The 27,952-nt window shown below is 41.6% G+C and overlaps 1 protein-coding gene across 1 annotated transcript in view; it reads left to right on the top strand.

The window, feature by feature from the left end:
* Positions 1–27,952, top strand: part of GLP1R (glucagon like peptide 1 receptor) — a 93,522-nt gene that overhangs the window by 38,216 nt on the left and 27,354 nt on the right. Inside the window, exons 4-5 of the mRNA XM_059835637.1 lie at positions 21,918–22,027; positions 24,658–24,764. Coding sequence (XP_059691620.1) covers positions 21,918–22,027; positions 24,658–24,764 — 217 coding nt within the window. The remainder of the gene's footprint in view (positions 1–21,917; positions 22,028–24,657; positions 24,765–27,952) is intronic.

Raw genomic sequence — 27,952 nt, 5'->3', positions numbered from 1 at the left:
AATACTGCAGATTAATAAATTATTGGAATGTGCAATATCTTTCATACTTTTGGAAATAAGTTTTTTAAAAAAATTAATTATCCTGAAAACAGTGTTTGTTTCAGTAAAAAGAATAGCAGCATTTTGTATAACCCCTTGCTAGGGAGGATTGCAAAAGTACTTCAGAAAGTCATTAAACCTTGAGACGTGTTCCCTTGTGCATACTATGCATATACCTCAATCTCTGTTTTATCAGCGAGGAATAGGAATGGAACAAGGAGGCCTTTCATTGTCTAATATAAAACAAGAAGTTTGTATCGATGCCAGCTATGCAATTTAGGAGCCTGAACTACCACGACCTGACACTATTTCATGACCTCTTGTGGAGCCTTGTTCAAAGTGAATGCTAATGGGCTGCCATGATGAAGAGGTAACATCTTTATAATGGAAGATCTAGAGCAATAGGAATTGGACACCCTGTGATTTACAGTAATCACTAAAGCATGCATATGACTTGCTCTTGCTTAGCCCCCTACTTGGAACTTGAAATAGATTCTACCACTGCAGCGCTTCCATTTCTTCACCTGATGAAAACGGAGAAAATTAAAAGGTGAGACCTTGTTTGGGAAGTACCTTCAAAACATGTTCAGTGAAGGTCATCATTAAGTGTGAAGTGCTTCAGCCAAGCTTACTCATTTAAGACTACTCTTTCTTTGATTAGGAGTCAGGTTTTCAAGTGTGTAAAAAGTTTGCTGGGGGACTTCACACCATACCACCAGACGTCCCTTGGGGAATAAATTGAAACACTTGAAACTGAATACTGCTTATGATGGGGTACTGAAATGGAGGAAGCATTGAGTGCAAGTCTCTTTATGACCTGGCCGTTTCTGTAAAAAGTGTAGAAGAGTTGGAAGCAGGGACAGGTGACCCAGGAGGCATTCAAGGGTGGGATTAGGAAGGCCAAAGACAAAGACCACCTGGAATCTGACAAGTGATATGAAGGGCCACAAAAAGGGCTTCTAAATAGACATGAGAGAAAATCTGGATCCACTGCTGAATGGGGCAGGAGGATCTTGTGACAAAGGATAGGGAAATGGCTGAGGTACTCACTGCCTTCTTCGTCATGGCCTTTACTGATAAAACTTGCCTTCAGCAATCCCAGGCCTCTGAGGTTAGTGGTAAAGTCTGGAGAAAGGAATACTTACCCTTAGTGGAGGAGGATCAGAGTATGGAAAACTCAAACGGGATATACGTAAGTCCATGGGACTTGGTGGGATGTACTAACAAGTGCTGAAGGAGCTGGTTGATGCTGTTGTGAGGCCACTCTTGATTATCTCTGAAAGGTCATGGCAATTGCAGGAGATTCCTGAGGACTGGAAGAAAGCAATTGTCACCACTATCTTCAAGAAGCGCAAGGAGGACAATCTGGGGAACTACAGGTGATCAGCCTCGCATCAGTCCCCAGGAAGGTGATGGAGCAAATAATCCTGGAAACGGTTTCCAAACACATAAAGGACAAGAAGGTGATTGGGAGTAGTCAGCATGGATTTATGAAGGTGAAATCATGCTTGACGAACCTGATGAGATGACTAGCTTGGCAGATAAGGGGAAAGCAGTGGATGTGTTTATCTTGACTTTAGTAAGGCTTTTGACACTGTCTCCCATAACATCCTCATTGACAAACTGATGAAGTGTGAATTAGACAAATGAACAATGAGATTAAATGAAAACTGGCTGAGCTGCTGGGCATATAGGGTTGTGGTCAGCAGCACAAAGTCCAGTTGGAAATCAGTCTCTGGTGGTGTACCCCATGGATTGGTAGTAGGGCCAATACTGCTTAACATCTTTATTAATGATCTGGATGATGGGACTGAAGGCACCCTCAGCAAGTTTGCAGACCATACAAAACTGGGAGGAGTGGCTGATACACCACATGGTTGTGCTGCCATTCAGAAGGACCTTGAGAGGCTGAAGAAGCGGGCTGACAGGAGTCCTGCTGCATGCACCAGTACTGACTGGCTGGAAAGCAGCTTTGCAGAAAAGGCCCTGGAGGTCCTGGTGGACACCAAGCTCAGTGTGAGCAGCAATGTACCTTTGAGGCAAAAAACATCAACAGCTTCCTGGGCTGTGTTAGGAAGAGCATCACTGGCAGCTCAAGGGGAAGCTCAATCTTTCTTCTCTGCTGTGGGGGGTGAGACACATCTGGAGTGCTTTCTTTGTCCAATTCTGGGCTGCCCAGTATGAGAGAGACATGGACGTACTGCAACAAGTCCATGAAGATTATTAAGGGATGGGAGTGTCTCTCATATGAGACGAGGCTGAAAGCTGGTATTCTTCAGCCTGGAGAAGAGAAGGCTCAGGGGGGATCTTACCAATGTGTATGGTCACAAATGGAAATACAGGAAATTTCCTTTAAACATAATTATTTTACTGTGAGATTGGTCAAACACCTGGAACAGGTGACCCAGAGAGGTTCTGGAGTCTCTATCCTTGAAGAAGATGGTCAAGACCTGACTGGACATGGGTCTGAGCAATTTGCCCTAGTTCACTCTGCTCTGAGCAGGGTGTTGCCCTAGGAAATCTCCAGAGTCCCCTTCCCATCTTAGCCGTTTTGTGATTCTCTGTTTCTGTTAATTTTTTTAAGAAGATAAGTCTCAGTAACTAGTTTCTGTTGGGTGTTACAAATTTCCATTGGTGTTGGACAGAATAGGAGACAGGGGAAGGAATTTGCATGGGAAGAGTTTGTAATGTTGGAGCATTCCTTGATCAATTACAGGTTTTGCAAACCTTATACTTTAACAGCTTTTATTCTTGTTTGTGTCCCACTCTTCTTGTCCTAGTGGCTGTCAGTCTTGAGCCTGCCCTTCTGCAAATCTCAAGAGCAGATGTAGCTCAGCAGGTTGCTGGCAAGGTTCAGAGGCAAGATGAAAATGGTATGGAGAACTTTTTACCTGCTCAGCAGGTATGTGCTGTGTCACTAGTTCAACCCCACATGACATTAGCATGTTCTTGTCTCTATTTGGTGCCACAGAGGTGCTCACTGAGGTGTAACTTTCTTCTTGCTTCCTTAATGTGGCAGCTTTGGAATCACTGCCTGCATTGTGGGCATGGGTTCAGCAGTAATGCTTTCTCTGGGTCTTCGGATTGCTTGTTTATCTCAAGATACAAGAGTAACTGCAGGGAGATGGGAATCTGTTCATTGAAAAACTTGAGAATAAAACTGGTGTTCTCAGTGCTGTAGGTCTATTCAGACGTGTGCGTACGGAGACTCAAGACCAGTCTTTCACAAGACAAATCCATGGAGGATGGGCCTGCAGGTCTTTTGTGCTAAGCAATGCGTGCAGTTGCAAGTTTTTGTCTCACAGCATCACTTGCCTTATGATTGAAACATTCGTCTTCTGTGCTTTTTGAAAGTGCTGCTTGCTAAGGCAGCCTATAAAGTACAGCAGAGACAATCAATACTGTCCCACTTGTGTGTCAGATTTCTTTAGAAATGCTGAGCCTGAGACTTTTTTTTGTTGTGTTACCTAGTGGGTGTGTCAGCATCCCTGCCAAACTCAGTATTGGCATGCTGTCTGGAAGGATGGACTCTGAAGGCTGGGAATATGTTGGTGATAATTGAATAGAAGAAAAATTGCAACATTAGACCAAGATTTTATGCTTGAAACTACATATCCCTGTACTGCTACAGACTTGCATTGTGACAGGCAAGTAAATTAAACCTGAATTTTTAGAGGAATTTTTGTTTTATAGCTCTCACTGAAGTACTGGGCATTGGGTTGTTGGTGCACTTTTGGGATGCGGCCTGAAGGTTGGTCTATTATATGTTTCTTCAGTGGTACTTCACTACTGCCTGCCTTCCATATGTAGCTGTGCAGCGAACTAGATTGAGAATTTCACCCAACTGAAATGTGTGCTTTTGTCCTCGTTCCTTTGAGTTTTTTCTTTTTTCTTTTTTTTTTTTCCCCACATGCAGATCAGTTTCCTCACTGGTGTGATTGCAGCTGTATTAGCATTCATCTGCTTCAAGTATATTGGTCATTATAGTATTGCCTTAACTCAACAGGAAATTGTGAAATAAGGATATTCTAGGTATCTGGGTAATCAGTATCACACTGAAGCCAAAGGAGCTGAGGTTTAGAGTAGCCTCTGCTTCAATGCAGGTTAAACCATTGTTACTAGAATGAGAAATAGGTGGCTAATGTGTCTCACAGCACAGTGTGGGAGTTTGGTATAATAGCAAATGAGGACCCCAGACACTGCTGGGCTGTAACAACATGGTAGGAGTTCATAAAGTCATCTGTGTCCTTCTAGTGCCATATAAAATAGCTTTGTGCACATAGTGAGGAAGCCCTTTGGGAGAATGAGAAGCAGTGCCATTGGGGCAAACAGAAAGTAGAGGAGAATCTAATTTGGGTCAAACAAAGCTTTCTGTTCAGGGCTCTGTAGTGAAATTCATAAATTTTCTTTTTGGGAAGACTTCTTGTTTTTCAAAGTGGTGTTTTAAAATGCTTTGAAAATATGAAGTGAAATGTCTGGATTATTAAAACAAACACATGCTTAATTTCTGCCATGCCTTGCTTCCCCAGCCCCCAAAAAAACCAAAGAACAAACCAAAGCTTTTTTTAGCCTGCTCATACATCTTTGAAAGAGCAAACTTCAGCAATTTCAAACCTGTATGGGCTATTTCACTCCAGCTCTGTTTTGCTTCTATTTGTTCTTATGCAATTCCCACTGTTGGGCAGGTCTTCATGGGGAGATGCTGAAGTAGCAGGAGGGAGGCTATTGTTAAAAGGATTTGTTCTGTGAAGTTGCCAGCACAGGTTTTGGACCATGGCCAAAGCTTGTTGAAGGCAAATTTCACGTACTTCTGGCTGCCTGAGTCAAAGCTTTTGCTCCCATATGTGCCTTGGGCCAAACCTTGCCTTTAGTGAAAACCCAGAAGGCCTATTCAGTTTATGGTAGCATTGAAGTTACACCAGGTAAACTTTGCACATCTTGCTATCCACGTTGCAGTCAGTGTGATTACTATGAGTTATACTAAGGTAGCGGCTGTCTCAAAGTCCAATCAGTGCAGAATCCTCCAAGGGAAGCAGTATTCCTTTAAGGGACGGTGGGCACCTCACCTCACTGTCACTGGCTGTGTGCTTTTCTTGTTACGTTCTTATAATTGAAGGCCAGCTGCCAATAACACCATGTGGATTTGGAAACTGTGGAGCTACACAATTCATCTTGCAATTATGCCTCCTCTGGGGTTCTGATATTTTATTGTTTAATAGCACTAAATCCTTTTTAATTAAAAAAACCTTCCAGGGGTACTAGTTTCAGACAAGAGTTATGTGAACAGTAAGCACATCACTTGCTTCTATATGCACTGGGTTGCACAAAGGTTGGCTGCAAACTTGCATTAACACAGATGTGGCTGTTATTCAGATCTCCACTCAAAATCTTGTGAACTCTTTGAATGCTTTTGTTTCAGCTTAGGACCTGTCTCTGGTTTTGAGGAGTCTGACACCTGAATTGGTTTGACTGCTGCTCTGTATCTGTATTGGTATCTTGTTCTGGCACTGTAGTGAATTTTGAAGCAACCCCCTGGATGTCCTACTTGCTGTGACTGAGTTAGTGTGAGCAGTTTTGGGGCCTGTTTCTTTGGAGAAAACTAAACCAGAAGCGGTGCCCCAGGTGTGCATTGGATTCTCTTCAGTCCTGGATGGAGACATAAGACCTAATGATTTGTCTGTACTACTATGAAGTCTTCCAATATGACCATACACGGGCCATTGGAGGACTCCTGAACTACCAAGCTCTCGTTAAATCCTGAATGTTTCTTGTGCCAGGTAAAGGCCCAGATGGCTTGTATGCCTTTAACTGCTGGTGACTGTGGGGCCTCAGTGCTCTGTAGTTCCCCATGCTCTCTAGATCCACCTTTCTCCTAGTTTGAAATCCTTTCCTTTGTTTAACTAATAACTTCCATTGTCATTCACCTTTGCTTGAATCACCTGTCTACTATAATTCACTTTATTTTCTATATTATCCTCTCTTTACTACATTATGTGTTGCAATGGTGACACCTGCTCTTTTGTTCTCCCAGAAGACCAGGCAAAGTACAGCCTGGAGACCCCTGGAGACAACATAGCTTTTCAGTCTGTGACGTGAAAGACCTGAAAGTCTCCCTGGTGGCAGAATAACCCAGCAGTAATATCAGATGATCTCTGCTAGTAACCTTGTGGCTGTCTCTGGCTACTAGAGATGCAGTCAGAGTCTCATTAAATCTAACAAGTTGAAGGATGTTGTGGAGATCTGGGACCACAGCTGTGCTTCTCACAATAGTTTTGCCCAGTCACAGAGATTGCATGAACTGAGCTTCATGTGGGGGTCTGATAATGCAGGGGCCAGAGACTGGGTCGCTGCTTTAGGGACAAGGACACATCCAGGTCAGCTCTTTCCTATTTCACCCTGCCATAACCCTGAGACCCTTTTTCCAGCACTCCTCATTCCCTCTCTGGTGGCAGAACTGCTTTTCCTGATGTGTCTTTAGGCAGGTGTGGGCTCTGCATGAGGCTTTGGGTGGAAATGGGGCATGGCCTCAAAACTGCCAAGTGCTGGAGATTACCGGTCTGACCATAAGGACTTTTATGCTTTTTAAAGGCAACTTCCCTAGGGCTATGAGATACAGGCAAACCTTTTTGTGGTGCAGCAGAGATGATGGAAATTGTCTGCACAGTCCCCACCCTGCATTAGTGTCTAGCTTAGTCCTGGCTACTGTTTAAATCATGAACTCGGCAAGCCTTAATACTTCCCTCCTGTATGGCGTCTTCCCCTCCCCGAAAGCTGTGATTACAAACTTACACAGTTGTAATGACATCATGCACAACAGCAATACTGCAGATCCTATTCCCTGCTACACAAGCAGCAGAAACATACGTGTTTAAATGGATTTTGTTTGGGATCCGAGAGATTCATCTGTGGTTGTTGTGCCCACCAAGAAGGGCTGAAAAAGGAAGGAGAACCTTGTCACGTTTGTCAAGGTGTTGCCACAAGTGCTTTGGGTCTGTGGCATGCCATGTCATGACCCAGGTGGGAGAGGATTACAAGTAGACTTCTGTCTCAGCAGTGATTTTGGGTTGTTGACTGGTGGTGGGGGTGGCCAGTAGCATAACGCCCTCCCCACAGCAGAGTGCTCCCAGGCTGGGCAGGCAGCAGTGTGGTGGGGAACAGGCTGGTGGTAAGCACTGGTTTGGGGTTGGGGCAGTGATATCACCGACTTTGTCTACCTGTATCTGTAAGTCTTGCTCAAATGTTGTCCCATGAGCAATGTGGTCCTACCAGTCTCCTGGGCCCACTGTCTGCAGGCCACTGGAAAAGCTTCTGCAGCTAGCTTTTTCCTAAAAGTGAGTTAGTGCCTGCCCCTCTGCCCCCACTCCCCATCAGACGTGGTCATGGAAGGCTGATATGCAAGCAGCTGCACTCCTGGGGCATCTGCTGTGCTGCAGGATTAAATCCACTGTCCTGGTCCTCTTTCCTTTCCCCAGGGTTACCTGTGTTTGGGCACTGTTCAGACTCGGGGGGGCGGGGGAGGGAGCTTGGGAACAGAGTGCCATAGTGCCCTAAGCAAAAAGCAGAAACAGAAAGAAGATGCTTGCTTTTGTTTGTGAGACCTCCTATAGGTAATGATGCTGGGGCAGTGAAATGCCGTGTGAGGCAGACCAAAGGAAACAATATATATTGCTTTCTAGAGGGGTCTGCAGAAAGCCCTACAGCTGAGGAAGCAGACGTTTGTGTTTTGAAGTATGTGTGTGGCTGGAACATTTGGTTGGGGGGCCTAGATTAAACCTTGTCTGGTTTAATTTCTCTCACTTTTTGTTTAATCATCTAGCTTCGTAGTTTGAGATCTTCTTAAAACCAAGGTAGTTAGCAGATTGCTACATGAACATATAGCTAAATGACCTGTTTGTCTTTCAACATGCAAGAAAATAAATTTCACTTCAAATATTGGATACAGTGAAGATGATTAGACATTTATTACATTTCTTCCCTTCTTTGCTCTACCAAAACCAAGTTTCCAGAAAGCTCTCCATAATGCTGGAAAGGGGTGTGACCTTTCTTCAGTGAAAATGATGTTGCTTTGCATTTGCTAACCCATAAGCAATTCAAAATTTGCGCTTCCTTGCACTAAAAACTGTCTCAAGCTAATTGGCAATTTCAGTTTTCTTAAAAAAAAAAAAAAAAAAAACCCTTTCAAGTTCACCTCTGCCTCTGTTAGTCTCCATCTGGTAGTACACCAGAGAACTCGAGAACATATGCTGCTCAACTCAAGGGTAGATAGAGGGACTGTTGGAAGAAATCATTCTAAAAATCGTTAACAGATAGATATTATTAACATGCATCTATTGTGGGCCATGTGGCAATGCCATTCTCCATTTTATCAATTCTATTTCTTTAAACAAATGAAATACATTTTTAAATAAACTGCTGGTTAACTTCAGATTGAGGTACATGCAACAGAGCAGTGGCTTATGAACTTTCAGATGGGGTAAGGTACGTGACTTCCTTTAGGGACAGTGAAAAGCTATATGCTCCGATTCCTCTTCTGCTGCAACCAAAACATGGGCGTCGCTCATCAAATGTGCGATAGGAACAGGAGACTTTACATGTGGCCAGATGTTGAGGTGCATATATGGGTGATGGGAGCAGCTGCATGTGGTTCATATGTCAGGCACAGATCTGGCCACCTGAGGCCCTCTAGGAAGAATTTACTTTTCTGCATTGCTGGACATAGCATAAAAGGTGGACAGCCTTGCTGTAGGATATCAGCTCACTGTGACTGCATCTGTGGGAGTTAGAGTAGCTGGCAGGACTGCATGTTTTCAAGCAATTTTTCAGCTGCAACTGTATAATGTTTTTGTTTTGTTAAAGTAATTCCTTGAGATGTAGTGTCAAGGATATCAAGGCACACCTCTGCAGAGACATAGCTGAGCCTTGTTCTGTGACTGCTTGGAAGTTGCGCCCAGCTGATCTGACTGTGAATAGAACATTTAAGTGAGAAATAAACACCGTTACACCCAGCTGCAGGGAAGCTACTGAACTACCTCTGTGCCTTGCCCATGCTAGTCTAGCAGGTAGCTTAGCTTCCAACAGATGTGTTTGAGCTCACCAATTACCTTAAACTTCATTACGCTTTTATTACAGGTCTTGCATAGCTGAAGTATATATTAACTACCCACTTTCATTTGTTCGCAGTATGGAGGGACCTCAAACCTTTCTTCACATTACTTGCACTTAAGAACTTGCAGTTTTTAACTACAGTGGACAAAGAGTAAACTGAACTAATTAAGGGCCTGTATAAACATAGTACTTGTGTGCTACATAATTAAATGCCTTGCTGAAAACAGCTTATTATCTTTCTGGCTTACTTAAATGTTGCTAATTAGTAAAGTATTGATTTATTTTTTTTCCAAGTCCCAAAGATGGTATAAAACATGAATACCTGATCTTAAAACAGCATGGGTGGAAAGCAGCTTGCTAGAAGAGTCATATGACCTACAGCACACTTCCTCGCTTTTTCAGGAATCCCTGGCACTTCACCTTGGTGTGATGGGAAATGCTTCTCTTACATCCAACCTATGTGTGTTCTCTTACATAACAAATACGCTTTTGGTGGGATAGTGAGCTTAAAGGTTGCTTCTTTCTCCCAAGATCTTCAGTTGAATTTGGGTGAAGATACAACTCAATCTACTTATATATCTATAAAAGCAAATACTTTATGTAAAGGCAAATCATGCTCTTTGCCTCTTGAAGTTATTAGCTCTGTGTTTGTACTGTGTTTGAATTTTTTATATTTTCATTTGACAGAGTAGTCATGCGAAAAATGTGGACTGACTTAAAAGGTGTCTGCATGTAAGTAGTCTAATTACAGAATGTCCTCCCTTTCACGCCCATTTCACAAATGCAGCTTTAACTAGAAAATGTGCTAGCCTGTGCAATGGTTGCACTTGTTAATCATGTACATAGTTTTATCTATTTTGCCGTGTTACCCTTTTCCACTCACGTGTTTTGCTGGTAACTTTCCCCTTGAGAGTTTTCTGTGATAGACTAGATTTTCCCTGAGAGACCCAGGTCCCTGCTATGAATTTTGAAAGTATGTAAAATCCTCCTCAAACATGCTCCAAATGTTAACTATTAGAATTCCCATGCATCACTTTGTTCTTATTCAAAGCAATTTTAAAGTTTTTCTGGTCAACATGTTTGTGAGAGAACCTGGGTACATGACTAGTTCAATGACAATAATAATGATAGTGGTGGTTGGCGCCTGGCCAGACTCATCTGACCTTTCTGGAACTAATTTACTTTTTGACAGTTGGAATGAACAGAAATGAATTAGGCAAGAAAAGGATCAAGTGCTCATCAGCATATTTCCTCTGAAAGCAAAAAACTGGCTTCCACATGCAAAACCTGCCTGATAATTGTCCTGGAGCTTAATGAAGCAGGTCATCAACGACTTCCTTTAAACAGAATGAAAGCATGGGTAAAAATGTGGAAAACATTGTGTTTGTGTGGATGATGAATGACAGTGGGCCTCTCTAAGTTTTTAAAAATGTGAGCTAGTGTTGGCAGTGGATATTCAAGGAAAGGATTGCACCTTGGCAGGAAAAGAAAAGTTTAAGTCAAAAGGATTGTATGTCCATCCAAATACCTTTCAAGCAATGAAAACTGAGTGGAAATGAAAATGGAATAGATAACTTGGGGAAGATTACCAACAGAATGGTGCAAGAGTTCCTGATTTTTAGATCAGGGGTGTGTCCCAACTTTGGGATGGAGGGTAAGAATCACAGATTCATATAAAGATTGGCTTTGTACTGGAAAGGTAAATCCAGATATAACTCTGCAGCTTCAGTGGCCTCCAGTAATTATTGACAGGAAAGGTGGTGGTTTCCATAATAAAAGCACTTGGTGCTTTTTTTGTTATTTGCAAGAGCTTGTGTTTAGTAGCTTATAGGTTTGCAGAACTTTGCTTGACTGAGATTCAACACAATAGAAGTCTGTTTTAAGGCTGATGTTTTTCAAGAACATTTTGTCAAAACCTTGTTGTGTATTTCAGCATGTGGATGAGGAAGATGGCTCCTACGGTATTGGTGATACGCCTCTTGCTGCTCACAGGGGTGAATTCGTTATGTGTGCTCCCTAGACTTCCTAGAGCTTGTACGTACAGTCTCCAGACGCCACATGAGAGCGGAGCAGTGCTCCTTTCTCCTCAAATCCTGAGTGACTGTCAGGCCAGACATGCTTTTGGCACAGCGGCTGAGCAGGGCTTCTTGTGCCCTTGCCGGCCACAGTAGGCTCCAGATAGGAGAGCAGAGGCGCTTCATTGATTTCACCCATCCTCACTGCTTAGCTGGAGCAGGAGGAGCAGCTGGAGTGTGATGAGGAGGGCTGAGCAATGGATCAGTGAGAAAGGAGATGTGAGAGGCTGGAGTCAGGTTGCAATGTTGTTTAATTACAGTGTTTTTGGAGAACAGCAAGTCAGAGTAGGATCTGAGAGAGGAATAGAAAAGTGAAGGGGAAGGGTCAGCAGTGGTTAGGTAGATCTGCAGCATAGAAGTAAGTATTGCAGCAACAGGGAGGGTTGGAGGAATAAAGCTGAAGAGGAGAACCAGTGAGCGGAATGCAAGTAAATCTAATTAAACAGAGTTAAAAATAGTTAAATCCAGTTGGCAGCCGGTCACAAGTGGTGTTCCCCAGGGCTCTGTTTTGGGGCTGGTCATGTTTAATATCTTTATCGATGATCTGGATGAGGGGATCAAGTGCTCTCTCAGTAAGTTTGCAGACGACACCAAGTTGGGCGGGAGTGTTGATCTGCTTGAGGGTAGAAAGGCTCTGCAGAAGGATCTGGACAGGCTGGATTGATGGGCCGAGGTCAACTGTACGAGGTTCAACAAGGCCAAGTGCTGAGTCCTACACTTGGGTCACAACAAACCTATGCAACGCTACAGGCTTGGGGATGTGTGGCCAGCAGGAGTAGGGAAGTGATTGTCCCTCTGTACTCGGTGCTGGTGAGGCCGCACCTCGAATACTGTGTTCAGTTTTGGGCCCCTCTCTTCAAGAAGGACATTGAGGTGCTGGAGTGTGTCCAGAGAAGGGCGACGCAGCTGGTGAGGGGTCTGGAACACAAGTCTTATGAGGAGCGGTTGAGAGAGCTGGGGTTGTTCAGCCTGGAGAAGAGGAGGCTGAGGGGAGACCTCATCGCTCTCTACAGTTACCTGAAAGGGGGTTGCAGAGAGGTGGGTGTTGGCCTCTTCTCCCACGTGACAAGTGATAGGACAAGAGAAAATGGCCTCAAGTTGCGCCAGGGCAGGTTTAGATTGGATATAGGGAAAAACTTCTTCACTGAAAGGGTTGTCAGACATTGGAACAGGCTGCCTAGGCAGATGGTTGTGTCACTATCCCTGGAGGTATTTAAAGGACGAGTGGATGAGGTGCTTAGGGACATGGTTTAGTGGTGGACTTAGCAGTGTTAGGTTAACGGTTGGAGTTGATGTTCTTAAAGGTCTTTTCCAACCTAAACAATTCCAAGTAGGGAAAAAAGAGGAATGGTGTGACAGTAGCTAAAAGGAGAGGGGCAAAGGAGGCAGAGAGAAGAGGAAGGCAGAGACATGTTAGTGTTAGGGTATATCTGCTACAGAGCTTGAAACTTGAAATCAGTATCCCCTTGTGTAGCAGAGAAATCCATTGGCAAAGCATGGGGATATATTGATGTGGCACAGGACAGTGTCCTGAGCAGTAGAATCAAGGGCTGTATTTCTTCTAACACCTGAGCTAGCTGGGTTTGGGATTTTATTGCATAGTACTACTTCTTATCGTGTAGATGCAGCTTATATCTGTAATGCCAGGTCTGCAGAGTGTAAGAGTGATGTCTGTAGGAAAGCCTTTACCAGTTCATATAATTTTTCTTTACTTCAGCTTCAAATGCTTTAGCTCATGTATACAGAGGTAATAAACCTTTAACCAACGCCAGAGTGCACAGGTTGCTCAATAAAAATGTATGTCTTCGCTCTTTGAAATGCATGAGATGCCTGTTTGTATTTGTTCTGCTTTGAAGTATTAACTTCCTTTACTTTCTGTAGATAGTGAGTAATACTTGTGGAATTATAGTCATCTCTAAATGAAGTTTGATAGTTTCGGTTCCTTTTTATATGTTTTGCAGTTGCCTGTGCTGAAACCTTCCAGTTGTTTAGGATTTTTTGGTTTATCTTTATAACTGCCCTGTGAGAGATGATAAATCAGGATTATTGAACCATTGGTTCTTTATACCATTGTTTTTGAGGATAACTAAATACCACTAACTTCACTGTTGCCAAAGATTGGCAGTTTGTTTGCAGCACCTGGCATTGGTTTTAGCCTGCTTCTTCTGGAGCTTCTTGTTTTGCTCAGAAGCTGCATCAAACAACTGATGTATATTTGCATGTGTACTTCCCTCTCCCTCCTAGCTATGCATATTTAACATATTAGTTATCTGTTGGTTTTTCTCAAAGTTGTTTTTCCTTGTTTTAGCTCAGCAAGCATTATGCTAATGATTCACCTAGTTGTTTCCTTTTCTTTTAGCTTGTTTTTCTTCCACTGTCTGCATGTTTTGTTTGTTTATTTTTGGGGTTTTTGCTTATTTCTATAAGTCCTTGGAGCATGGGCATAGTAAAATAGATCCCTTCCTCTGCCCTGGGAAGGCTTTAGTTGTGTCTTTTGTAGCCTTTTAAGAAAACTTTTTATTGCATAATTTTTTGCTTCATTTTAACATCCTCTAATGAGATGTCTTCTATCAATTACATTAACTGACTGATCCAATAACTTTAAAACACAAAACTTCTTAGCACCGTTTTTACAAGTTTATTATGCATTAAACTTCCAGTCACGTTTGTTGTTGCAATAAATTTATTCCAACCCACTTCTATTCATTCTGAACAAAACTTTTAATGGTGCTTTTTGGTATCGTACCAGACCTTCACAAAGCCATACCATTACCATAAATACTTGTTTTTCATAAACAACCTTCTTTTATTACATTAATTCATATATCTTTTATAGTTCATAAACACTCTCTATTAAACCTAATGCACACATACATGGGTGCATTTTTATGAGTTGTTTTTTAAAGTATATTTCAAAACATTGTGTTAGGTTTCAGTGTGGTCTAGCATAGTTAATGCAGCTCTTTCTCAATACAAGTTACTCAGCTGAAATGCTTGGAGAGTATAGTTCCTTTTAGGGTAATACTCTATGTTAAAAAATGGTATTGTTTTTCAGGAAGATATTTTAATTTTTATGAGATATTAACTCCTATCCAACGATGTGTAAGGTTACAACTTAATGAATGCTTTGTGATTTGGCATGGTCTACTTTGCTCACACAACCTTTATTGGCCACCGTTATGCAAGTAGTTTTTAATTATGAAGATATATTCTATCATTTTTCCCTAGATCTCTTATTCCTTCGCTATGCAGAATGGATCTGTTTGTGAGATCGGTAGTATAGGGGCCTCTTCTCTGCAGGATCATTGCCTCATTAATGTGGGAGTTTGTGTTGAGTGAGGCAAGATATTGCAGAGCTGGCAAGGATGATCTCTGCACTAAGAGAACTGAATGCCCATGCGGAACAAATTTTGTGGTTGCATAATTTTCTTCGTTCTATAAATCTGGCTTTACTATGTGACTAGAATATGCTCTTTATTTTTTGGATCATCTGTGTACACGTATGAGATGATAGCACTTAGTATTCATTGAGGAGCTGAATTGGTGGTCTTTGAATGGACCATACAAATAAGAAAATATTGTATTTGGTATAGACTTGGTTCAGGCTGCTTAAATATGACTTGGTCATATCTCACAGTGGTAAGGATGAATAATTTCCCATTAAATGATCTCCCTCTATTCTATATCCTGAATAAACCAGTGGATTCTGTCAGAAAAAAATGTATGACTGTGTAAGTAGAAACAGTATTATTGGGTGGAACTAAAACCCACATAAGTAGCTTTAGCTTAACACTTCGCAATTCTTGACTGTTTAGTTTTTTTATGTTAATTTAATTCCAAAATTACTATTTTTAAATAAGGATTTATATGCAGGCAATATCCCTTGGGTGATGCTAGACAGCATCATCTCCATATGCGGAGTCTCTGACTTCGTGCTTTTGATAGCACAGCACAGGATTTAGGCACCGAGGATTTCCAGGGCACGCAGCGTGGGCTTGTGCACCCTGTGGCATGGCCTGTGCTCATTTAATTGGATGTCCCCTTGCACCATGTAAAGGTGTCTGTTAGGTCTGCGTAAGCTCACGTCCGTCTCTTGGTAGGAGTGTGGGTGCATGACTCTTTTCTCTTGTCACTCTTCTTTTTTGCAGTAATTACTTTTTTTTTAATTGGAAGAGGCTGGATCTTTCAAGCTAGGAGCTAGTGATGGGGAGAATTCTCAGTAGGAATGTTCAAATCTGTTTCTTCACCTCTCACCCAAACCGTAGAATATAATTGAAAATTAGTTTTTTCCTGCTGCAAGAACTTGAAGTGACCACCAACCTTTCTGCCTTCAAGAAAAAATACAAAGCATAGCTGGTTTTCAATTTTTTTTATAATCACTAAAGCAAAGGAGTTGGGATGACTAATACGCTATGAGGAAGGAGGAATAGCAGGAAGGGATACTAAATAAAGTGCTCGTAGTTAAACTGCCTGTTGAGGTAATATAATTTCAGACAATGTGGTAGTGAGCCCAGCATAAATGCGCGTTTTGATAAATGTGATTCTTGGACAGTAGTGCAGGCTGGAGCTCCTCCTGCTCCCCGGAGGCTTCGTGATCAGGCTGCTCTCTGTTGTATTTCCAGCTGCATGCTCACAGGCGAGTGCACGAGTCCTGGGTTTAGGATGTCTTTGCTGTAAGCAGCACCAGGATTAGGGCTGAGTGCACTTATGCAGCAGCTTTTACAGCCCAGAGTGGGGCTGAAAACATTTGGTGTCACCTGGACCCAGAGCAGTGCCCAGGTCACACCAATCGATAGCTGAACAGAGCTGATGATGGGGGCACAACCTCCTATATTCTGATAAATTGTTGTCCCTGTGAAAGGGCAAGTTACTCATTTCAGGAACCAGTTTGCTTTGAAGACTGTCGTGATGCTGTCATACTACGGAGTCCCTGTTTTATGGGGAAAATTGTTACCTTTTCCAAAACGTTTCCCCTGCTGGAAATCGAGCATAGGCATTAACAGAGGACAGGTCTATAATACTTGACACACAGCAGCCAGACGAAACTGCGGTCTCTCTTGTTCTTTTTCTCATTCTCTCATCTCTCTGCCTGAATAGAATTGATTGGATAGGACATGCTGTAATTTGTTTTTACAATGAATAATGTTCCAGTTTATCCTCAGGGACAGTTGGGTGAGTAATCTCACACTGACCTTGACACCCTGATGTTGTAAAATGCAGATCAGGTTGGTTGTTTTAAGCAGAGAAATAATTTAATTTGGTTTTATTTCTAGTAAAAGGGGGCTAATAAGGAAATGTTTGTGAGCCTCCTGCCTATGTGATAACATATTTTCTCCATATATAAAAGTCTTTAACTAGTTGTAGTATTTGATTTGACTTACAGGCTCATCAGAGAACTAGACAGATGTTATTAACAACAGTGCTAACAGTGCTGGCTCTCCTCTCTGTCTTTTATCAGTTTACAGAGACTGAGTTTTGGGCATCAATCCATGTTTTAACATATAATTCTAATGAGGTGTGATTGACACTGTTGAAATAAACTGGCGTCATTAAGCTGCTGTTCTGAAAGTTGTGCAACTTTCTGAGAGAATGCATTTAGCTTACAGGTTAAATAAAATCAGATTCCCAAATGCACTGGCTGTAGATTTTTTTTTTTTTGTTTTGTTTGTTTGTTTGCAGAGGATCATAGGTAATTCTAGAATGTAATAATCAGTGTGATTTGAAACATTGACTATATGGTTACAAAAAGCATTACAAGACAGGAAAAAGGAGTAGGATAGCAAGGAGGCATCAACCACTCGAACCTTCAAAAAAGATTGTTCGTCATGCTGGTCTATTAGAACTGAAGCTGATCATTGTGTGTTTGGTATTTGCACTGCACTAAAGGTAAAAGGGCCTGAGTCACAGGCATGGTGTGGAATTATTGCTGGAGGTGACTTAAAAATTAGATCTATATTTGCATTTTTAGGAAAGGTACCACACCAAAGAAACTTTCAGGGTGGAGTGTAGTGGTCATACAAGAGTTCCATCCCACAGAATTTCCCTAGGCCACCTTAGGTATTGGCAACGCCAGGGGAGTTTGGTGTGCAGACTCTAAGAGAAACTGCACGGAGGGTGGAGCAGAGTGGAGACACCATGGCCAGGCTCTGTGATAAGATGGGAACTGGAAGGCACTATGGAACAATGAGATGGAGACTCACCCTGATATTTAGGATATGTACCTGGTCAAAGACAATGCTATTGTACAAAGATACAATAACCTATTAGTGTGTGTAATGGTGTGTAGTGGAGTACCTGGAATGAGCCCACAGTCTGTCACCTTTTGACAATACAGTCATTATAATCTCATTATAATACTAAAAAACACACCTCCATCCCAAGGTGCGACCACTCCTCACTGAGCTTGCGCTCTCTATTTTTCTTGGTCTATACCTTTAAAAGTAAAGCGAGAAACTTTTCCACCATTACAACAAAGAAATCTATGACTAGAGTCACTCAAGCTCCACCTGTAAAGTAAAAATAGTATAAAAAGGCTTAAGAGAGGAGAGATGTTAGGGAAGATACCATCGCAGACCTGCTCTGACATCTGGGATCAGTCGATAGGCTGAACCTCTCTTCCCCCCCAATAGGGACGCCTTTGGGTAAGATTCGGACACTTGGCTATACCAGGTGTCCCCTCCGGCAGATTTAGCAACCTCTATAAGTTGTTTTGTGATCTAGCGTGCTTGTAGTCAAGCTATATTATTCATATTCTTGCTATTTGTACCACCTTTGTGGGCAGTAGTGGTATCACTGGCAATCCAAAAGAACTTGTGCATCTGTAGCTTTGATAAACTACACTATTCATTAATCTAGCCATAAGAGTTCTTGTTGAATGCGACCAAATTCCTTAAGGGTGGCCGTGATAGTTCATGCAACATGGCTAGACTGAAAGTGTATGGAGTTACAAGTGCATCTGTAATCGTTAGGATTATATATATATATATATATAAAAATATATATATATAAAAAGCACAATCAGACTTCTAATACAGAAAATTGGACATCACTCAGAATCTAAGCCTAGCCACCCCCAGCCCCTCTGAGGACAAGCTGGAACACAAGGGGGTTTATTTTCTGCCAAATTGCTCAGTCCTTTTAACATGACACATGGACAGTGTGAATCACCGCTGACTAATCCAGCTGCAAGAAAGAAGCTGAAATTGCTCAGCAGTTGAGGGGGAAGCCGTATGCATGCCTTCCTTCTGTCATGGCACACAGGCAACCTCCAAGCATGTCATTGTTAGTTTGCCTCCCTATGTATTAATAACTGGATTTTTTTTTCAGCAACAGCTTCACATGAAAGCTGAAGGAAATGGGATTCCTGGTGAGCATTGGATGAGGCCCATGGCAGAGTGAGAATGTGTATGCATACTATCGCTTTACCCATTTTAGGAGGTTGAAGATCTCTGTCATCCTAAGCCATGACCAGCTGTGCAGAGAGGGAGGCATAAAAGGTCCATGTGAAAAAATTGGTTTAAGAACATTTGTAGGTAGCTTTAATGCAAACCACATGCTTTCCTCTCAGCAGTAAGAATGGTAAGATACTTGCAGTGCTTGAATCAAAACATCCCTGACTAAAAGCCAGTGAATCCCTTTGAAATTAGTTGAAACTGCTTTCACTGAGTGAAGATGAGAATTTAGCTTGTATATGAAAAAAAAAGATCTAGTTTCCACTTCATGTTTTTATCACTTATTTTGGAGACACACCAGAGCAGAGTTTCTGGCGTTGAGACTGTTCTCCATCACCAAGCCCTTCACGGCCCCTACAGTAAACCTCTGCTGATGTTGTGTGCGTTCTGTGGTGTCAACACATAACTGAGAATAATCTATTTCCACAACGGTGAGACTTGTTTTCACATTCCTGAGGGTAACTGGCTGCCTGCAGTACATCACCCCTGTGCTCTCTTCATGTTGTGGTTTGTGTGGTGTCTCAACTCTTTCATGAGCATCTCTCCATATATCAACCAGAATCTCAATGCTGCCTGAAAGTCTAAGTTTTCTTTTTTAACTTTTTCTATCTCATAAGCATTTTGGCTAATAAATGATTCCATAGACCAGATGTATACGCTCTCACACTCTCATGCAGTCTCATCTATTTGGATTTTTTGTTTGATTAATTCTTTTGCCTCTTAAGGCTCTTCCTGAATAGATGCAGCCCAGTTGGTCTTTAGTTGCCTATGGGTCCTGCACTGACCACCATGGTTTTGGCAAGCAGTGAGGCTATGACAGCCTGGCACAGCTGGCTTGTGGCTACCCAGAGGTCCATAAGAGTGGTCAGTCCAGTTTGAGTGTTTATGACTCCTAGATGTGGCAGGAACTCTCCTTTCCAGTGTAATAGGGTTAAATTCATTTTTCTTCTTATTTAAATGAATTGCCTTGTCTTTTTGTCTGATGGTGAATTTCATGTTTCATTTACTGTAAACTCTTCCATTCTCCAATATAGGCCAGGCTTCAGCATACAATAGATTTTCCTCCTTATTATTTCAAAAGAAGTATTATCAATAAAAAGAAAATTAAAATGTGTCACAATGATTTGGAAATAAAATAAATACACTGAGGCTAAGCTTTCATCTCAATTAGACCTTGACAGTAAGAAATATGGGGGGGGGGGGGGGGGGGGGGAATCCACAGAGTTTCAGAGAATGTGAAATAATGGGGTTTTTTTAAAAAAAAAAAATCAATTCCCCTTCAGCAAGTTTTTCTTTTTTTCAGGAATATACTGGAATTTCTTTTTGTTGGAGATTGTTTCTCATAATAATTTTGTCTTGTAATACTTCTTGGTTACAGCTCATGCAATGGCAGTCAGAGTGAATTTCTGAGTCCTGTGACCCTCTGGACTTCAACCCCCTGGATTTCACCTTCATTGGCTTCTTGTATATAATATTTACAGATTCCTGATTCCTAGAGCTGCCTTTGCATAGATGTTTTGAATGGCTTACTTCAATTTGCTCTCCATTAATCTTGAGGGGAAAAAAAATGATGCTTTCCTACTTGCTGCCCCCCCATCAGGTGTGAGATCCTCAACATTGTAGCAACATCCTTACTGACTGAAGGGGTTGGCACTGGCAGTAGATAACGAGAGCAGGTGACAAAATGTTCATAGCAGTTAATGAATGTTAATGTATATGTTGCATGTGCTGACCTAATCTCTCCTGTTTTTGTGCAAACAGATTTCCTTAATAGTAAGGAAACACCTCCACCACGCATAACTTAATTTTTATATCATCTTTATGTTATCTTTTATTGGTATATTCAGTACACCAATTGCAAAAGCAAATAGACTATGCCTACCAAAACCATTATCAGTTACCATTTAGCATACTCATTAGAACTGGCTTATTAGAATATGAATGTCTATATTATTTTTTAAAACATCATTCTTCACTTAGAGTACCTACTACTAATCTACCACTGGCAATTATCAAATAAATTACCAGTTGTCAACTAATATGCAAATAGCCTACTGGGTTGTTATAATTTCAAATAAGTTTTAGTATTTTCCCATTGAAGAGAAACGCTGAGTTCTAGTTTGCAGTAACGAGGGAGCTTCCAACAGGATGAGGTTGCAGCAGGCAAGGCTGTGTTTGAGCAAAAGCTGTAATTGAGAGGTATTTTGATACCCATGTACAACTGAATCCTCCTAACTTGGCTTCTCATACCTCAAAATGTTATAAATGTCTGTTTCCGAACATTGCCTCAGTAGAGGCTAACTCTGCTTGAGGGATTGACCTAGCACAGCTTTTTGAGGGCTAGCTTCATAACATAAACTAGGTCAGTTTACTGGGTCAGAAATGCAATTAGTAAGAAACTTCGTTTGCCAAGCAGCCGACATCATTACTCTAGCTATGCTCTGATACTGGGGCACCTCCAGTTTGCTTCTGTACAGCTGTAAGAGTTGTTACACTTCCCCAATACTCCAGACACCAGAGAGAGGGTTTCTTTTGATAGACTAGGATTGAGGGCTCCTTCCCCTTTGTACTTTTATTTTGGTGCTTCAGTCTGATGTAGCTGCTTTTACAAGATTAAGCTGCTAACTGCTTTGGAAAGGTGTTTTATTTATTGCTGGTTTTGTTATTCAAACATGTAGACAGAAGGAATAAAAAGAGTACATGGGTAGTTTAGGCGAAGATTTACAGATTCAGTTTGTAGCACAGATGTTTGTATAAGCATTTAAATTTTGGGGATCTTGTGTTAGAATACCCGTTCTAAGGTTTCTCTGTCTCTGGGTCCGCATGATCTCAGAAAAGAAAGCACATTTCCTCTTTGTGCGCCTTCTTTTCCATGTGAATTTTGTAGCTGAGACTTAACATTTCCAAAATTTGTGGGTCTTAAAATCTAATATTTCAGTGAGCTGGAATTTATGCATATTGTAAAATCCATACAAAGATGGCAGCAACTATTTCAGACTGTTGTTGCTGCTGAATGGTTAGCAGTCGTCCTGGAGTATGCGCCATCTGATCCCTTTGCTCCCGTGTCCTCCCAAGCCGCTCCCTGGCCCTGATGCAGGCAGAGAACGGGTGAAGCACTCCTCCAGCATTGCTGCGGCTTCCCCCTCCAGCCAGGAGAGTGATCAGTGAGAAAGAAAGGTTGCACCAAGCCTTGGCCACAAGCAGGCTCTCCTCCCATTAACCCTGTGGCTCATTTTGCTTCTGGCAGTGCTGCATGGGCAGGTGTACCGGTTTTGCACCCTAGAGGGGACATGGCTGCTGAAAGAGAATTCAACCCTGCCCTGGAGGAACCTGTCTGAGTGTGAGGCCTCTGACCAGGTAAGAGTTTCTGTCTCTTGCTGCTGTTCTCATTTAGGACAAAACAGAAGAGAAGAAGAATATAGTCATTGATGCCCACGTGTTTTTGTTCTGTCAAAGTAATCTTTACCGACTGGTGCCTCACTTCAGTGAGCCTAATGGTAAGGCACGTCAGGCCTCTCCCCTTCAGCAAAGGGAACGTGGAGGGTAGACGAGAGGAGGTTTAAATGCGTGTGAGAGAGCCAAGAGAAGTGAACCAGGCAGTCCCAGCTGTGGTGCAGTACAGGGAATTCAACTGCAGCCCACCTGAACTGGAGGACTGACCTAATGTTATTCCTTTGCCTTTTCTTCTATTGGCACATCATTATAATAAAGTGACTATTTGTTCTCTCTGTCTTGCTAGCAGCTATTAAGATGAAGTGAACTGAAGGGTATTTGCTTTTCACCTTTGGGCAGGGGGCAGTCCCTGCTTTTCATTTGTTTTGGGTTTTTTTGTCTTTTTACATTAATTTGCTGTGGGCAATGGAATTAGGCTTGTCAGTGTTATTTTCTTGCCCTAGTGCTTTATACTCTGCAGGGAGCTGAGACACCTGGCACCAAATGAAGGAGAACGTAGGGATTTCCAGGGGATTTTTGTCAGCCATTGGCGTCAGCTAGCACACCGTGTGCGTTCCCGTGCCACGTGATACCATTACTGCTGTGAGCCTCCAAGGGTGATGCTTTTCCTCACATAAACTGAGTGTGCTCTCTCTGTCCCAGGGTACTGGGAACTAGTATATACCTAGCCAAAACAGTTCAAGTATATGAAATTCCCAAGTGCTGCGGGATCTGTGTCCTCTGGAGTTCCCATTGCTCAGCGCCTCGTTCTTCAGAAGGAAGAAATGGCTGCAGACTAGAAGGAGATGGGAAAAGAGATAGTTTCTAATTCTCCAAATATGTTAAATTTAACCTTTTGCTTCAATTTGCAGCCTTACTCCTTGTCCTTTCCATGTTCTGGGGTATCCCAGCAGAGCATATTGTCTTAACGCAAAGTGTAAGCCTGGTTGTTTCTTTTCCTTGTTTGCCGTTACGGTTTCTTCCAGAGCTGTGTTGGGACATGCCAAGGAGAGAGATACCTAATGGTTACACTTGTTCATATGGCACCTGCCTCCAAGTTTCCATGAACTGATCTGGATTCTGAAACCCTGCATACATGGTGTCACTCCCTGAAATGTGAACAGCCATGTTTGCTTTTCCAGCTAATGTGTATAGAGCTCCCTAATAACCTACTTTGTTTTACGCATCTGGTACATGAGAACAAGAGGTTGTTTTGATATGTTTGCTGTTTATTACGTTACAACTGTTGCTAAAACAAAATCCAAAGGGTTTGTGAGTGAATCCTTATATATATATACATACACACACACATTGTTTACTTTAAGTGTGTGATGTGGTTTTGATCTGTGTAGATGTTTTAAATTGTCAGGTCTCAATAGTTTGCCTGAGCTTTGATATTGAAGAGATTTTTCTATTCTCTTCGTGAGGCAGCTCTCATATAATTCCCTTTAAAACATTAACACATTAGCAAATCCCTGAGGAGCAGCCTGTATGTTCACCTTAAATCCTCCTGGCTGTGCAAAGTACATCTGAATAGCTGTATTTATTTCTGAAGTACCATGAATGTATTCCTTTGTACAGCACAGGTCTTGGGAGTCAGTTGCAGAATTAGCAGCTTGAAGAAGGGAAGTGTCTGAGTCTATTTAGGCAAAGATACGTGCTTAGAAATGAACCAGAACAGAGAATACGAATGTGCTTCAGAGGCTGAGCAATAAGCCTGTGTTATAGTTCAGACCTGCCTGTAGCTTTTCAAAGGCAATACTTCACTGTAAAAATTTTGGCCAGCACTTTCAAGCAAAGGTCTTAATGGTCATGTCTTCAACAGTGAATCTGAAGAGAGCCACAGCCGAGGACTATCAAGGGAGTGCGAGCATCCCCACTGCTCTGGCCTGCATCTGGTCACTCCCTTCCAGGCAGTGCTGTAACACCTAGGTCATGAGATGGTGTTGGGCTACGGGTCATTATCAGGAGGTTGCATAGTTGAGGCATAAGAGAGACTATTTGGGGGCAGAAAAGAGTTTAGTTGTATGAATGCAAGGCATGCTTTGCCTCAGAGTCAATGAATGGGACCTGGCTTGTTTCAATTTCAAAGTGTAGATGTAGCCAAAGGACTCCCCTCATTACAGCAGTAAGGAGACTTGCTTTAAGTGTTCAAGTCTGAAAACATCAGCTTTGCCATTTTTACTGCAGAGTTGAGTTGTGTCTGTGCTTCCTGCCATCTGTTTAAGGCTTGCTTGTATGGTAATTCATGCCTCTCCAACTTTATTATGAAATAATGTCACAGTATCTATTTGCTAACCTGGCTGCAAAACCCTGTTTGAGTGAACACCTTGGAGCAGCTGAGGAATTAAGATTAATTTTTTATTTCTTTAGAGCATACAGAAGGTGGAAGACTGATTTGATTTGTGCATTTAAACTTGAAAGTGGGAGAATGACTTCTGGTTATCATTAAGAAAAGTTAGAAAGCAGCTGGGTGAAAAGAACTGAAGCCCATGAGCTCTGTCTTTTCCCCCCTCCCTTTTTTTTTTTTTCTTTTCTCCTTTATATGCTCTCAGGACGCACCAGAAGAACAGCTCATGAATTTGTCCATCATATACACCATTGGATATGCTCTTTCCTTCTCTGCCCTTGTAATAGCAACTGCCATTCTTCTTGGATTCAGGTAACTGGCGAAGCTCTGAAGAGATTGGAGAAAAGGTGTTATGTTTTTCTATATGATAGTATCAGACTTTGACAGAAACATTTGATTTTTTTTTTTCCCCTTATTCCATCACCTCATTATTTCTCTATCTTATGTCACTTCTGTGTTCCTTCCTACAATCATTTCTTCTCAAAATGCAAGTAAAATTCCTAAATTTTTGCAGTGTTACCTGTATGAATGTGTGGAACAGATGCTTTTTATCAGTTGAAATATTTTGTTGTGATATTTTTTATTTCAATGAAATTGCCACTGGAAGAGATGGAAAAAGAGAGAGATTCCAGCATTCCCTCATGGTGTCACCTTGCATATGAGGCACTAGTCTGGGGTGTGAGAGGACATTTAGGACAGAAGTTTTCATCTTGCCTTTCTTGGAATTACACAGAGCATAAAACTCAGTCTGGCCTATTTCCCAGCCCTCACATGCAGGTGTATTTAAATGCAGAAATGGATTTTTGACACAACTTCTTTTTTTGGAGAACTTTCAGAAATTCTAATTTCTTTTGCAATATGGAAGAGAACCTAATTTTGAAACTTGAAAAGTTTCTGTGAAATAAATTGCTGTCACCTGGTCAGATTGGCGTATTGGGTTCATCCAGGTATACACCGACAAATTGAATGAGGTGCATCAGAATTAAGAGACTATTGGTTGCACACACCAATAATACACTGTGTAGGTTTGGTTAAAAAAGAAAAGGGAAAAAAAACCCCAACTTTGGACTCCAACAGAGAGATCTCTTTATTTTCCTCTGTAAGTGCAAGAGGTGTCTTGATTCCAGCCAGACGTTCCTGCAGTTTGGGGGTGCCGAGCAGAGGAAACTGATATTTAGAAAAAAACGAAGATGTGATCCTGCTCTGTTGTGGGAAGGAAGTCCCTCTGCCATGAAGTCTTGCTCACTGCTGCTGTATACAGCCAGGTCCCATCATCCCTCTTACATGCTGATGAGTCTGCCTCCTAAAAAAGTATAGTTTTCCATCTCCTGGTATTCTTATTTGAAATCAGGTCAGGAACCTTCAGTGCTCTGATCCTTAAGAAACTTTCCTCCCTGACTAAAGAATTATCATTGCCAGTTAATGATCATTTGCTCTGGTGCCAGCACTCTCTGTTAGCAAGGCAGTCCTGCTCCTTTCCTCCCTCCTAAGTGTTTATACCCCTTATGTATTTAAAAAGATCAGTCATGCCTTTTAGCTTCTAATTTCCAAAACTGAAATGATGCAAGCTGCCTAATATTGTACCACACCTTTTAGCACTGTATTATCCCTCCTCCTTCCAGTGGAGAAGCATAGGCTAGCAATCTCAAAGAAGATTTAAAATGACTACAGAAATACAGAGACACGCTCACTTTCTGTGAATGGCTCATGATAATTATGATTTGTATGTGTTGTACCTGTGCAACTTTGGGACTCATCTGACAAAACGCCAGATGGTCTTGAAGTCTCCAAATATCTCCCAGGATAAGTGCTTTCTCATTGTTTCACCCATCAGTGAGACTTTTTGAGTAATCTTAGCAGCCCAAATGTAAAGGTCACAGAGCGCAACCATACACTTTCGGAAGGAAGGAAGGAAGGATGTGTGTGTTTTTTGGCAGGGAACAAAGAGCAAGTTTGTTACTGAGGACTGGTAGGAGAGAGGGAATTTTGATGCCCTGACTTTTGTGGAGAGATGCTTTAGTATTTTTTTTCTTTTAACTGTGAAGCAGGAACTGGAGAAGTGTACGCAAGTGTGTGCTTCTGATTTTGAAAATGAGATTTCAGAGATGTTAAAGGGGCCGAGAGCCTTGTTAAAACTATGCCATCAATCCATTTTGTGCTTTCCTGTCCAAATTGTCTACCTGGAGACAACTTGGTCCTGGATCTCATGCAATACATGAGACCTACCCCTACGTGGATTGCAGCTGCTGGATTTTTGACTGGAACCTCTGCTTGTGGCCTCTCTCCAGTAGCTGTGCAACTTCAACAAATGGGGATCAAAATCTAATTCAGTGGCACCAAAATGCTGACATTCTTCACTTTTGTAATAGGAAGGCCTTTGTAAGTTCTTAGACTACAGAATAACCTTTATATTTGATTTTAATAATGATACAACATAGGAAACAATATATCTCTAGTGTCCAATTTTGCATCCTCTGAAAGAAATGGAAGAAGAGTCTGTAATTTCAGTGATGGAAGCTGAATTAGGCCCATAACTTCATGTCTGAAACAATTTGAATAACTTTCATTGCCTGTAGCAGAAATACTCACTAACTACTTGCAACCTATTTTCTTCAGTTGGCTAATTTACATAATTTTTTCAATCAGATTTAAATGTGTAGCAGTTCTGAAGGATAGCAACAAATAAAATTTGTGTTAAAGGAAAATAAATATTAATCATAGGTAGGTTTTGAAAGAAACTGTAACTTAAAATGATGCAAAAAATTCTATTTGACCTATGAAAAAAAAGTTCTCCTTCCTCTTCAGTGCAAAACCGATAACTTTCAGACCAAGTCTATCTTTCTACCCAAATTTATAGAGCAGTAAAAATAGACGTTTAAAGCATAAGTTCACTGAAACTCTTTCTGGAACAATTGCTGTTTATCATATGTTACCTGTATTTTTTAGCATCAAAAAAGAATTATACCCAGTGTAGCTTCCTTTGAAGCAAAGCGTGCACCGTTGCAGTGCTGGAAGAAAAATGTTTGTGGATAAGGCTGGTAAAACATTGGCAGCACTCTGCAGTTGGATGCCATTTGCATGACTGCAGTTTCTTTTGCTATCCCTTAACGTGTTCTTTTTTGACAAGTAGCAATTTTACTGTCTTTGCAGCTGGCTGCTGAAATTCCAGAGTTTTTTCTTTGGTTTTTTTTGTTTTCAATTCTGAATGCACGGGTGAAAATTCTGTTCCTATTAGTTCTACAGAAAGTATTTACAATTCCCTTAGGAGGCAATCTGAATACAGATTTTTCCCTTGTTGTCAAAGCGGTAATTTACAGGTGGATGCTTTTTCATTGTGGGTTTGAGCACAGCCAGAAGCTGTACTGCACACCAGTTCCTGAGCCTTGCCAAGGTAAACCTGTGCAGTGACATTGGGGTCAATTCAAAGAGATTAGATTCAGTATTATGTGAAACTTGACTTTTTTAGTCCTTTCAGATATGTCTTCTGAAAATGACTTTAT

This window comes from Gavia stellata, chromosome 2 (genome assembly GCF_030936135.1).
Source record: "Gavia stellata isolate bGavSte3 chromosome 2, bGavSte3.hap2, whole genome shotgun sequence".
Taxonomy (NCBI): domain Eukaryota; kingdom Metazoa; phylum Chordata; class Aves; order Gaviiformes; family Gaviidae; genus Gavia; species Gavia stellata.
Note: the sequence above shows the minus strand (reverse complement) of the source record. Positions and strands in the feature narration are given on the sequence as shown.